General features: G+C 36.1%; 1 protein-coding gene across 1 annotated transcript; it reads left to right on the forward strand.

The window, feature by feature from the left end:
* Positions 1–833: 833 nt before the first annotated feature.
* LOC116934858 lies at positions 834–5934 on the forward strand. Its single transcript, XM_032942297.2, has one exon. The coding sequence runs from the start codon at positions 929–931 to the stop codon at positions 5624–5626; it is 4698 nt and encodes a 1565-aa protein (XP_032798188.2). The 5' UTR covers positions 834–928; the 3' UTR covers positions 5627–5934.
* The last annotated feature ends 7896 nt before the right edge of the window (positions 5935–13830 follow it).

The following is a 13830-nucleotide window of genomic DNA, read 5'->3' on the forward strand; positions in this document are numbered from 1 at the left end:
AGAACGAATACTCAGCAATATCTTCGTGCCTGTTGGTAAATACCCTCAACCTCCCATCGCAAACTCTCTCGAGTTCCCTCACTTGCTTCTAACGTATTTGACGATTCGATGTTGCACGATCGCTGTGATACATTCGAATTCAAAGCTCGTAACGCTAGTCGCGCCAAGCATTCTGATACCGCGTTCTCCACATTATCATTGCCTCGCGTGGCTTCCTCGTGTTAGTAACTGCGTAGCTATCCCCAAAACCCATTCCCGCTTTCTTCGTGAGAGATGGCGACTTTAGGGACTCTAATTTCTAGACGAGGTGGAAATCGGGGCGTGGTCACGCGCCTACTCGGAAAGCTCAATGCCATTATGACCGACCAAACTTTGGACAGAGATCGAAAGATACATGAGCTTAATAAGAAGCTACAAGACCTCCACGATAAGATCAAGGTTATCGAAACACTGGACGCCGAGATCTTGCAAAATCTACCAGAGGCGGAAGTAGAGAACGAGATCACAAGCGCTGACAGTGTCAACACAGTTTCGTATGATGCACGTGACGAAGCAGAATATGTTTCTAAGCACCCTTATGGCAGAAAAAGCTGCGGAAGAGGCCGCGAATCTTGCTGCTGCTCCTGCCCCCACAAACATCACACCAACCATCAATGTGACCACAGCAACGGATTCTAGCCATCTGCCCAAATTCAATCTGCCAGAATTCGATGGAAACGTTTTGTTATGGAATACCTTCTGGGATGTATTCGAGATTGAGGTTCACGAAAAGACCAAATACTCAGGCGCTACCAAGTTCAACTTTTTGAATTCCCGTCTATCCGGAGAGGCAAAAGCCCTACTTAATGGTCTGGTTCCCAGCAACGACAACTACGTTGTAGCCGTTGATCTTCTAAAGAAACGTTTTGGACAGCCTGCAAAAATCATAATGGCTCATATGCGAGCGTTGGTGGCCCTAACAAAGCCTGGAACGGATCGGGTAAGCCTGAGAAAGTTTGTGGACAATCTGGAATCTCACATTCGTGGCTTAGATGCTCTGAGAAAGAAAACTGAATCATATGGCGATCTTTTAGTTTGCATACTTCTAGACAAGCTCCCAGCGGAGCTGCGTCGTAACTTGGCTCGACAGAGTGACGCTGCCGAGTGGGATCTAGATACATTGCGTAAGAGCCTCGTTAAAGAAATCGAGATTTTGGAAGATAGTGAGATACAAGACTCGCACCATGGTCAAGTCCCAAAATCCGCTCGAAAGCTTAATGTCATGTTCTCTGGAGCCAGCTCTACCAAAAGGGGGTTTCAACGGAAAATGTTTTGCGCGTTTTGCACCGGCGAGCACTGGCCTACAGACTGCACCACTGCAAAATCAGTAGAAGACAGATACGAGATTGCCAAAGTGAAAAGGCTATGTTTCAACTGTCTATCGATGAGTCACCAAGCCGGGGCTGACTGCCCATCGAAGAAACGCTGTCGCATGTGTCAACGAGCACATCATACGAGTCTGCATCAGGCAGAGGCCACTAAGGTAGCTGGATACGCAATATTATCCAGCTCCCCCTCCACAGCCGTCGCAGTCTCCACTACTTACACCGAACGCCAAAAGCCCTTTGTGTTTCTGGAAACAGCAGTTGCTACCGTGCAATCGCAGTTCGTCAAATATTCGAGCAACATACTCATCGATAAAGGGGCTCAACGCACCTTTATGACTTCAAAGCTAGCAAAGCTTTTGAAAATCAAACCTATGTGGAGAGAAAGTCTTATTCTTATTGGTTTCACCTCAAGCCGTGGAATCCCTGCTCACTATGACGTAGCACAATTTTCTTTACTCGATCGTCAAGGCATCCCTATTGCGCTTCAAGCAATCATTGTACAACACATAGTAGAACCTCTAGCTGATCCTCACAGAGCGGTTCTACAAAACCTTCCTCATCTGAATGGTCTCGTCCTGGCTCATCCAGTTTCTGACAAATCAACTTTCGAAGTTGATCTTCTTATCGGTGCTGACTTTTACTGGGACATAGTCGGAAATCAGGTGGTCCGTGGACCAGGTCCTACGGCAGTCAACTCTAAAATAGGCTATCTCGTTTCTGGCCAACTCATTGACTCAAGCACCACTGCAGCTGAGGCGACCTTTGCCTTTCATGTATCGATGGAAGAAAAATTTGATGTCACCAGATTTTGGCAGCTGGAAACCCTCGGAATCCAGCCGGAAGCAGAGACGAGCACTAGAACCCAGGCTTATCAAGAAGGTTCCATAGATTTCCACGAGGGAAAATACATTGCAAGACTTCCATGGAAGGATAGTCATCCTCCGCTTTCCCCTAATCTGCTGGCCTGTCAGAGAAGAACACGAGGCACAGTGAACCGCTTAGCCTCAAAGGGTCAAAATTGCCTTCAACTCTACCACCAAATCATTCAAGATCAACTGAGCAGACGCTTTATCGAAAGGGTCCCATCGACTGAAATCGGCAATCCTTGCCACTATATTCCACACTTTGGAGTCTTCAGAGAATCAGCAACAACCCCACTACGCATCGTCTACGATTGCTCGTGCAAGACTCCAACCGGAGTAAGTCTCAATGACTGCCTAGATGTTGGCCCCCCATTGCAAAACGATATGTTGGCAATACTCCTTCGTTTTCGAGTCCATACCATTGGATTCACTGCCGACATTGAGAAGGCCTTTCATCAGGTCGGACTGCACGAGCAAGATCGTGATTTCGTTCGCTTTCTCTGGGTTAAAGATCCCTTGGACTCTAAATCGGATTTCGAAACCTACCGCTTCAGGGTGGTTCCCTTTGGAGCTAGCTGCTCACCTTTCATCCTTTTGTCAGTCATCAAGAAACATCTCCAAGAGATTTCAACTCCAATAGCCGATGACATCAATCGCAATATCTACGTGGACAACCTTGTTTCCGGATGTGAAGGGCAGGACAAAGCAGTAGACTACTATCGTGAAGCGAACGGCCTTTTGAGCAAAGCAGGCCTTAAACTTCAATCTTGGGGGTCCAACTGCAGCCATCTTAATACTAAAGCAAGAAGCGATGGACTGGTCGATGAGTCCGCCTTAACTAAAGTGCTCGGTCTCAGCTGGCGGCGGGAGGATGATACTCTTCATTTACCAAGTGTGCAGCTCTCGGCTCTTAGCCATTCGCAGTTTTCGAAACGAGAAATACTACGCAGTATATCAGGAGTGTATGACCCTCTTGGCTTTCTTACACCTCTTACCACCCCTGCCCGAATGTTGATCCAGGACATTTGGAAACAGAAATTTGATTGGGACGAGGCTCTTCCTACGGAGCTCAGAGAACGCTGGATCGGCATTGCAACAGCCATTGAGAGTGCAAAGGTCTCTTTTCCACGTCCGTATTTTAAAGAGGGAAAGGTTCTAGATCTACACATCTTTGTAGATGCCAGTCAAGCTGCGTACGGAGCCGTGGCTTACTTAAGTAATGGAAAATCTACTTCCTTCGTATTTTCAAAGGCTCGAGTAGCTCCCCTACGAACCGACAAAAAATTGCTGACCATCCCACAAATGGAGCTAATGGCTGCTGTCATTGGAACCCGCATCGCGTCGTCAATTTTGTCCGCTTTCCAACCTCTCAGTCTGACACCAAATTGTTTTTTGTGGTCCGACAGCCAAATTGTCCTTTACTGGATCAAGAAGATGAGCAAGATCAAGTGCCAATTCGTGCACAACAGAATTGACACCATTCGAAGCTTTAACAGAAGCACAAATGCAACTTGGAACTACTGCCCCACTGAATGCAACCCGGCGGATTCATTGTCCCGAGGAACTACGCTTCGACAGTTTTTATCGTCAGAAACATGGCTAACTGGGCCTAAATGGCTCCTGAAGAAAAGCGAGTGGCCGGTGTGGGAGAAAAATTCTGAACCAACTGCAGTATTCCATCTCTCAATCATTACAAGCGCAGCAGTCCTTCAGTCATCGTCCTCGCCAATCTCCGAGAAAGGCATCAAAAGTATCTTAGATATTTCGCGGTTTAAATTTTCTTCGCTTATCAGAACTACTGCAATAATCCTTCGATTTGTCGAAAATATCAAGCTCAAAGACAAATCTCGCGAAAGTTGGAAGGTTGGCCCTGTGACCGTCACGGAACTACGAGCAGCTGAACGGAAATGGCTCTTGGCAATTCAGGAACAATATTTTTCCAGTGAACTCAAATATTTTCCAAAACAAGCCGAAAAACGCCCAGCCTTGGTTTCACAATTGGACTTGTTTGTTGGTAATGATGGGTTACTAAGATGTAGCGGCCGCCTGAAACATTCCTGCTTAAAAGAAGATACTAAACACCCGATGCTATTACCGAAAGAGTCCTCCCTTACCACTCTCATAATCATGGCGCATCACATCCTCGCGATGCACGGGGGAGTTCGACTGACCGTCGCTTCAATTCGTCAGCGATTTTGGATCCCCCAGATCAAACAGTGCGTAAGAAAGTGCCTGCTCAGTTGTGTGACGTGTCGCCGAGTTCGCGGACCCGCTTATCCAGCTCCTAATCACGCGCCCCTGCCTCCATTTAGAGCAAGTTGTTCTTTTCCTTTCACGGTGACCGGCGTGGACTTCACTGGATCATTTTCCCTGCGCGGACCTAAACAAGCACCAAAAGCAGACGTCACCGCCTACATTCTCCTCTTCACATGCGCATCCTCACGCGCCATACACCTGGAGGTTGTAGAAGACATGACCACACTTTCTTTCCTAGAGGCACTTCGGTGCTTCATTTCACATCACTCGCGGCCCAGCGTCATCATGTCAGACAACGCCAAAACATTTGAAAAAGCAGCAAAAATGTTTCAGAAGATCTTCCGTGACCCCAAGACTCTACGTCAGCTGTCGGATCAACAGATCGAATGGCGCTTTATTCCCAAACGTGCTCCATGGTACGGAGGCTTTTGGGAGAGGCTGGTTGGAATCACGAAAGAGGCTCTATCTAAGGTACTGGGACGCGTAAAACCAACCCTAAGTTCATTCAGAGCATTAGTCGCAGACGCTGAGACCGTGCTTAACGACCGTCCGCTAGAAGACCCCTCTAACTACGTCGAAGAAGAGGAATCCCTCTGCCCAGCCCACCTAATGTATGGTCGACGTTTTAATACGTTACCATATAACGACGAAGCAGCGGACGAAATTCTAGACTTGTCGTACGACGAGAGACCTAGCGAGCTAAAAAGAGCTGTGATCCGCCATCAGACTCTCTTACAACAGTTCCGAAACCGTTTTCTCAGATCTTACCTTCCTGCTCTTAGAGAACAACATCAAGCCACAAGCAAGAAGCAGCAAACCGTTATCAAAGAAAAAGACATTGTTCTAGTCCATGACGACAAACCTAGGAAGGATTGGAAGATGGCGGTTGTCGAAAGCTTAATTCGGAGCCGAGATGGAGAAATTCGAGCGGCAGAAATTCGTACCGCAAAAGGAAAGACCAATCGTCCCATCGCAAAGCTACATCCACTTCAGATATCCGAACCCGTGGATCCAGTATTCCGTCCGGCCGCTGAAGATCCCCCCGATCCAGCCTCAATTATTTCCAGGCCATCAAGGAAAAGCGCGGATAGAGCCAGAGCAGCAGTAAAGAAGATATTTGAAGAAGAGGCCCACGTCTAACATTTTGGCCCCGGGAGGATGTCGAAAATAGCGTTGTTCATTTGCACCCTTTCTTTCCCATCCTTCTCCTTTAGCCCTAAAAACCATGACTTGCAATTTCCTTCCCCTCAAGCTATAACGCTTTTGTTCTTCTTTTGTTTTTTTGGTTACTGTTGGGGTTTTGAAAGGGAAAAAGAGGGCAGTTGTCTCACTCACTCGACTCTTGATGGAGTCAAAGTAGCTCGCTCGTGTTTTACGCCTATCCCTACATGTGCTCTTTTCAAGTGTTTGTCCCGAAGCCGAAATATTACACAACGTAGGAATCCGGATCTCCCTTTGCGCTCTTTTAATTACCACCACATTTTCTGTCAATAACAGTGTATTCACATTGAATACAAGTATATTTGATGCTGTTTACATATAGAAGTAAAAACTCATGGTATAACAGTGTATTCACATTGAATACAAGTATATTCCATGCAGTTTACATATAGAAGTAAAAACTCATGGTATAACAGTGTATTCACATTGAATACAAGTATATTCCATGCAGTTTACCTATAGAAGTAAAAACTCATGGTATAACAGTGTATTCACATTGAATACAAGTATATTTGATGCTGTTTACATATAGAACTAAAAACTCATGGTATAACAGTGTATTCACATTGAATACAAGTATATTCCATGCTGTTTACATATAGAAGTAAAAACTCATGGTATAACAGTGTATTCACATTGAATACAAGTATATTTGATGCTGTTTACATATAGAACTAAAAACTCATGGTATAACAGTGTATTCACATTGAATACAAGTATATTCCATGCAGTTTACATATAGAAGTAAAAACTCATTGTATAACAGTGTATTCACATTGAATACAAGTATATTCCATGCAGTTTACATATAGAAGTAAAAACTCATGGTATAACAGTGTATTCACATTGAATACAAGTATATTCCATGCTGTTTACATATAGAACTAAAAACTCATGGTATAACAGTGTATTCACATTGAATACAAGTATATTCCATGCAGTTTACTATATAGAAGTAAAAACTCATGGTATAACAGTGTATTCACATTGAATACAAGTATATTTGATGCTGTTTACATATAGAACTAAAAACTCATGGTATAACAGTGTATTCACATTGAATACAAGTATATTTGATGCTGTTTACATATAGAACTAAAAACTCATGGTATAACAGTGTATTCACATTGAATACAAGTATATTTCATGCTGTTTACATATAGAAGTAAAAACTCATGGTATAACAGTGTATTCACATTGAATACAAGTATATTTGATGCTGTTTACATATAGAACTAAAAACTCATGGTATAACAGTGTATTCACATTGAATACAAGTATATTCGATGCTGTTTACATATAGAAGTAAAAACTCATGGTATAACAGTGTATTCACATTGAATACAAGTATATTCCATGCAGTTTACATATAGAAGTAAAAACTCATGGTATAACAGTGTATTCACATTGAATACAAGTATATTTCATGCTGTTTACATATAGAACTAAAAACTCATGGTATAACAGTGTATTCACATTGAATACAAGTATATTTGATGCTGTTTACATATAGAACTAAAAACTCATGGTATAACAGTGTATTCACATTGAATACAAGTATATTCCATGCATTTTACATATAGAAGTAAAAACTCATGGTATAACAGTGTATTCACATTGAATACAAGTATATTCCATGCAGTTTACATATAGAAGTAAAAACTCATGGTATAACAGTGTATTCACATTGAATACAAGTATATTTGATGCTGTTTACATATAGAACTAAAAACTCATGGTATAACAGTGTATTCACATTGAATACAAGTATATTCCATGCAGTTTACATATAGAACTAAAAACTCATGGTATAACAGTGTATTCACATTCAATACAAGTATATTCCATGCAGTTTACATATAGAAGTAAATACTCATGGTATAACAGTGTATTCACATTGAATACAAGTATATTTGATGCTGTTTACATATAGAACTAAAAACTCATGGTATAACAGTGTATTCACATTGAATACAAGTATATTCCATGCAGTTTACATATAGAAGTAAAAACTCATGGTATAACAGTGTATTCACATTGAATACAAGTATATTCCATGCAGTTTACATATAGAAGTAAAAACTCATGGTATAACAGTGTATTCACATTGAATACAAGTATATTTGATGCTGTTTACATGAAGAACTAAAAACTCATGGTATAACAGTGTATTCACATTGAATACAAGTATATTCCATGCAGTTTACATATAGAAGTAAAAACTCATGGTATAACAGTGTATTCACATTGAATACAAGTATATTCCATGCTGTTTACATATAGAAGTAAAAACTCATAGTATAACAGTGTATTCACATTGAATACAAGTATATTCCATGCAGTTTACATATAGAAGTAAAAACTCATGGTATAACAGTGTATTCACATTGAATACAAGTATATTTCATGCTGTTTACATATAGAACTAAAAACTCATGGTATAACAGTGTATTCACATTGAATACAAGTATATTCCATGCAGTTTACATATAGAAGTAAAAACTCATGGTATAACAGTGTATTCACATTGAATACAAGTATATTCCATGCAGTTTACATATAGAAGTAAAAACTCATAGTATAACAGTGTATTTACATTGTATACAAGTATATTCCATGCAGTTTACATATAGAAGTAAAAACTCATGGTATAACAGTGTATTCACATTGAATACAAGTATATTTGATGCTGTTTACATATAGAACTAAAAACTCATGGTATAACAGTGTATTCACATTGAATACAAGTATATTTGATGCTGTTTACATATAGAAGTAAAAACTCATGGTATAACAGTGTATTCACATTGAATACAAGTATATTCCATGCAGTTTACATATAGAAGTAAAAACTCATGGTATAACAGTGTATTCACATTGAATACAAGTATATTCCATGCAGTTTACATATAGAAGTAAAAACTCATGGTATAACAGTGTATTCACATTGAATACAAGTATATTTGATGCTGTTTACATATAGAAGTAAAAACTCATGGTATAACAGTGTATTCACATTGAATACAAGTATATTTGATGCTGTTTACATATAGAAGTAAAAACTCATGGTATAACAGTGTATTCACATTGAATACAAGTATATTTGATGCTGTTTACATATAGAAGTAAAAACTCATGGTATAACAGTGTATTCACATTGAATACAAGTATATTTGATGCTGTTTACATATAGAACTAAAAACTTATGGTATAACAGTGTATTCACATTGAATACAAGTATATTCCATGCAGTTTACATATAGAAGTAAAAACTCATGGTATAACAGTGTATTCACATTGAATACAAGTATATTCCATGCAGTTTACATATAGAAGTAAAAACTCATGGTATAACAGTGTATTTACATTGAATACAAGTATATTTGATGCTGTTTACATATAGAACTAAAAACTCATGGTATAACAGTGTATTCACATTGAATACAAGTATATTTGATGCTGTTTACATATAGAACTAAAAACTCATGGTATAACAGTGTATTCACATTGAATACAAGTATATTTGATGCTGTTTACATATAGAAGTAAAAACTCATGGTATAACAGTGTATTCACATTGAATACAAGTATATTCCATGCAGTTTACATATAGAAGTACAAACTCATGGTATAACAGTGTATTCACATTGAATACAAGTATATTCCATGCAGTTTACATATAGAAGTAAAAACTCATGGTATAACAGTGTATTCACATTGAATACAAGTATATTTGATGCTGTTTACATACAGAACTAAAAACTCATGGTATAACAGTGTATTCACATTGAATACAAGTATATTCCATGCAGTTTACATATAGAAGAAAAAACTCATGGTATAACAGTGTATTCACATTGAATACAAGTATATTTGATGCTGTTTACATATAGAACTAAAAACTCATGGTATAACAGTGTATTCACATTGAATACAAGTATATTCCATGCAGTTTACATATATAAGTAAAAACTCATGGTATAACAGTGTATTCACATTGAATACAAGTATATTTCATGCAGTTTACATATAGAAGTAAAAACTCATGGTATAACAGTGTATTCACATTGAATACAAGTATATTTGATGCTGTTTACATATAGAACTAAAAACTCATGGTATAACAGTGTATTCACATTGAATACAAGTATATTTGATGCTGTTTACATATAGAAGTAAAAACTCATAGTATAACAGTGTATTCACATTGTATACAAGTATATTCCATGCAGTTTACATATAGAAGTAAAAACTCATGGTATAACAGTGTATTCACATTGAATACAAGTATATTCCATGCAGTTTACATATAGAAGTAAAAACTCATAGTATAACAGTGTATTCACATTGTATACAAGTATATTCCAAGCAGTTTACATATAGAAGTAAGAACTCATGGTATAACAGTGTATTCACATTGAATACAAGTATATTTGATGCTGTTTACATATAGAACTAAAAACTCATGGTATAACAGTGTATTCACATTGAATACAAGTATATTTGATGCTGTTTACATATAGAAGTAAAAACTCATGGTATAACAGTGTATTCACATTGAATACAAGTATATTCCATGCAGTTTACATATAGAAGTAAAAACTCATGGTATAACAGTGTATTCACATTGAATACAAGTATATTCCATGCAGTTTACATATAGAAGTAAAAACTCATGGTATAACAGTGTATTCACATTGAATACAAGTATATTTGATGCTGTTTACATATAGAAGTAAAAACTCATGGTATAACAGTGTATTCACATTGAATACAAGTATATTCCATGCAGTTTACATATAGAAGTAAAAACTCATGGTATAACAGTGTATTCACATTGAATACAAGTATATTCCATGCAGTTTACATATAGAAGTAAAAACTCATGGTATAACAGTGTATTCACATTGAATACAAGTATATTCCATGCAGTTTACATATAGAACTAAAAACTCATGGTATAACAGTGTATTCACATTGAATACAAGTATATTCCATGCAGTTTACATATAGAAGTAAAAACTCATGGTATAACAGTGTATTCACATTGAATACAAGTATATTTGATGCTGTTTACATATAGAAGTAAAAACTCATGGTATAACAGTGTATTCACATTGAATACAAGTATATTTGATGCTGTTTACATATAGAACTAAAAACTTATGGTATAACAGTGTATTCACATTGAATACAAGTATATTCCATTCAGTTTACATATAGAAGTAAAAACTCATGGATTAACAGTGTATTCACATTGAATACAAGTATATTCCATGCAGTTTACATATAGAAGTAAAAACTCATGGTATAACAGTGTATTCACATTGAATACAAGTATATTCCATGCAGTTTACATATAGAAGTAAAAACTCATGGTATAACAGTGTATTCACATTGAATACAAGTATATTTGATGCTGTTTACATATAGAAGTAAAAACTCATGGTATAACAGTGTATTCACATTGAATACAAGTATATTTGATGCTGTTTACATATAGAAGTAAAAACTCATGGTATAACAGTGTATTCACATTGAATACAAGTATATTTGATGCTGTTTACATATAGAAGTAAAAACTCATGGTATAACAGTGTATTCACATTGAATACAAGTATATTTGATGCTGTTTACATATAGAACTAAAAACTTATGGTATAACAGTGTATTCACATTGAATACAAGTATATTCCATTCAGTTTACATATAGAAGTAAAAACTCATGGTATAACAGTGTATTCACATTGAATACAAGTATATTCCATGCAGTTTACATATAGAAGTAAAAACTCATGGTATAACAGTGTATTTATATTGAATACAAGTATATTTGATGCTGTTTACATATAGAACTAAAAACTCATGGTATAACAGTGTATTCACATTGAATACAAGTATATTTGATGCTGTTTACATATAGAACTAAAAAACTCATGGTATAAAAGTGTATACACATTGAATACAAGTATATTTGATGCTGTTTACATATAGAAGTAAAAACTCATGGTATAGCAGTGTATTCACATTGAATACAAGTATATTCCATGCAGTTTACATATAGAAGTACAAACTCATGGTATAACAGTGTATTCACATTGAATACAAGTATATTCCATGCAGTTTACATATAGAAGTAAAAACTCAATGGTATAACAGTGTATTCACATTGAATACAAGTATATTTGATGCTGTTTACATATAGAACTAAAAACTCATGGTATAACAGTGTATTCACATTGAATACAAGTATATTTGATTCTGTTTACATATAGAACTAAAAACTCATGGTATAACAGTGTATTAAAATTGAATACAAGTATATTCCATGCAGTTTACATATAGAAGTAAAAACTCATGGTATAACAGTGTATTCACATTGAATACAAGTATATTCCATGCAGTTTTTACATATAGAAGTAAAAACTCATGGTATAACAGTGTATTCACATTGAATACAAGTATATTTGATGCTGTTTACATATAGAACTAAAAACTCATGGTATAACAGTGTATTCACATTGAATACAAGACTATTCCATGCAGTTTACATATATAAGTAAAATCTCAAGGTATAACAGTGTATTCACATTGAATACAAGTATATTCCATGCAGTTTACATATAGAAGTAAAAACTCATGGTATAACAGTGTATTCACATTGAATACAAGTATATTTGATGCTGTTTACATATAGAACTAAAAACTCATGGTATAACAGTGTATTCACATTGAATACAAGTATATTTGATGCTGTTTACATATAGAACTAAAAACTCAAGGTATAACAGTGTATTCTTATTGAATACAAGTATATTTGATGATATTTACATATAGAAGTAAAAACTCATGGTATAACAGTGTATTCACATTGAATACAAGTATATTCCATGCAGTTTACATATAGAAGTAAAAACTCATGGTATAACAGTGTATTCACATTGAATACAAGTATATTTGATGCTGTTTACATATAGAACTAAAAACTCATGGTATAACAGTGTATTCACATTGAATACAAGTATATTCCATGCAGTTTACATATAGAAGTAAAAACTCCTGGTATAACAGTGTATTCATATTGAATACAAGTATATTCCATGCAGTTTACATATAGAAGTAAAAACTCATGGTATAACAGTGTATTCACATTGAATACAAGTATATTTGATGCTGTTTACATATAGAACTAAAAACTCATGGTATAACAGTGTATTCACATTGAATACAAGTATATTTGATGCTGTTTACATATAGAAGTAAAAACTCATGGTATAACAGTGTATTCACATTGAATACAAGTATATTCCATGCAGTTTACATATAGAAGTAAAAACTCATGGTATAACAGTGTATTCACATTGAATACAAGTATATTCCATGCAGTTTACATATAGAAGTAAAAACTCATGGTATAACAGTGTATTCACATTGAATACAAGTATATTTGATGCTGTTTACATATAGAAGTAAAAACTCATGGTATAACAGTGTATTCACATTGAATACAAGTATATTTGATGCTGTTTACATATAGAAGTAAAAACTCATGGTATAACAGTGTATTCACATTGAATACAAGTATATTTGATGCTGTTTACATATAGAAGTAAAAACTCATGGTATAACAGTGTATTCACATTGAATACAAGTATATTTGATGCTGTTTACATATAGAACTAAAAACTTATGGTATAACAGTGTATTCACATTGAATACAAGTATATTCCATTCAGTTTACATATAGAAGTAAAAACTCATGGTATAACAGTGTATTCACATTGAATACAAGTATATTCCATGCAGTTTACATATAGAAGTAAAAACTCATGGTATAACAGTGTATTTATATTGAATACAAGTATATTTGATGCTGTTTACATATAGAACTAAAAACTCATGGTATAACAGTGTATTCACATTGAATACAAGTATATTTGATGCTGTTTACATATAGAACTAAAAAACTCATGGTATAAAAGTGTATACACATTGAATACAAGTATATTTGATGCTGTTTACATATAGAAGTAAAAACTCATGGTATAACAGTGTATTCACATTGAATACAAGTATATTCCATGCAGGTTACATATAGAAGTACAAACTCATGGTATAACAGT

Source organism: Daphnia magna, unplaced genomic scaffold (genome assembly GCF_020631705.1).
Source record: "Daphnia magna isolate NIES unplaced genomic scaffold, ASM2063170v1.1 Dm_contigs412, whole genome shotgun sequence".
NCBI lineage: Eukaryota > Metazoa > Arthropoda > Branchiopoda > Diplostraca > Daphniidae > Daphnia > Daphnia magna.

What these genes read in the sequence shown, in the direction of transcription:
- LOC116934858 (XM_032942297.2), top strand. Translation starts at nt 929, where the DNA reads ATGGCTCATATGCGAGCGTTGGTGGCCCTAACAAAGCCTGGAACGGAT.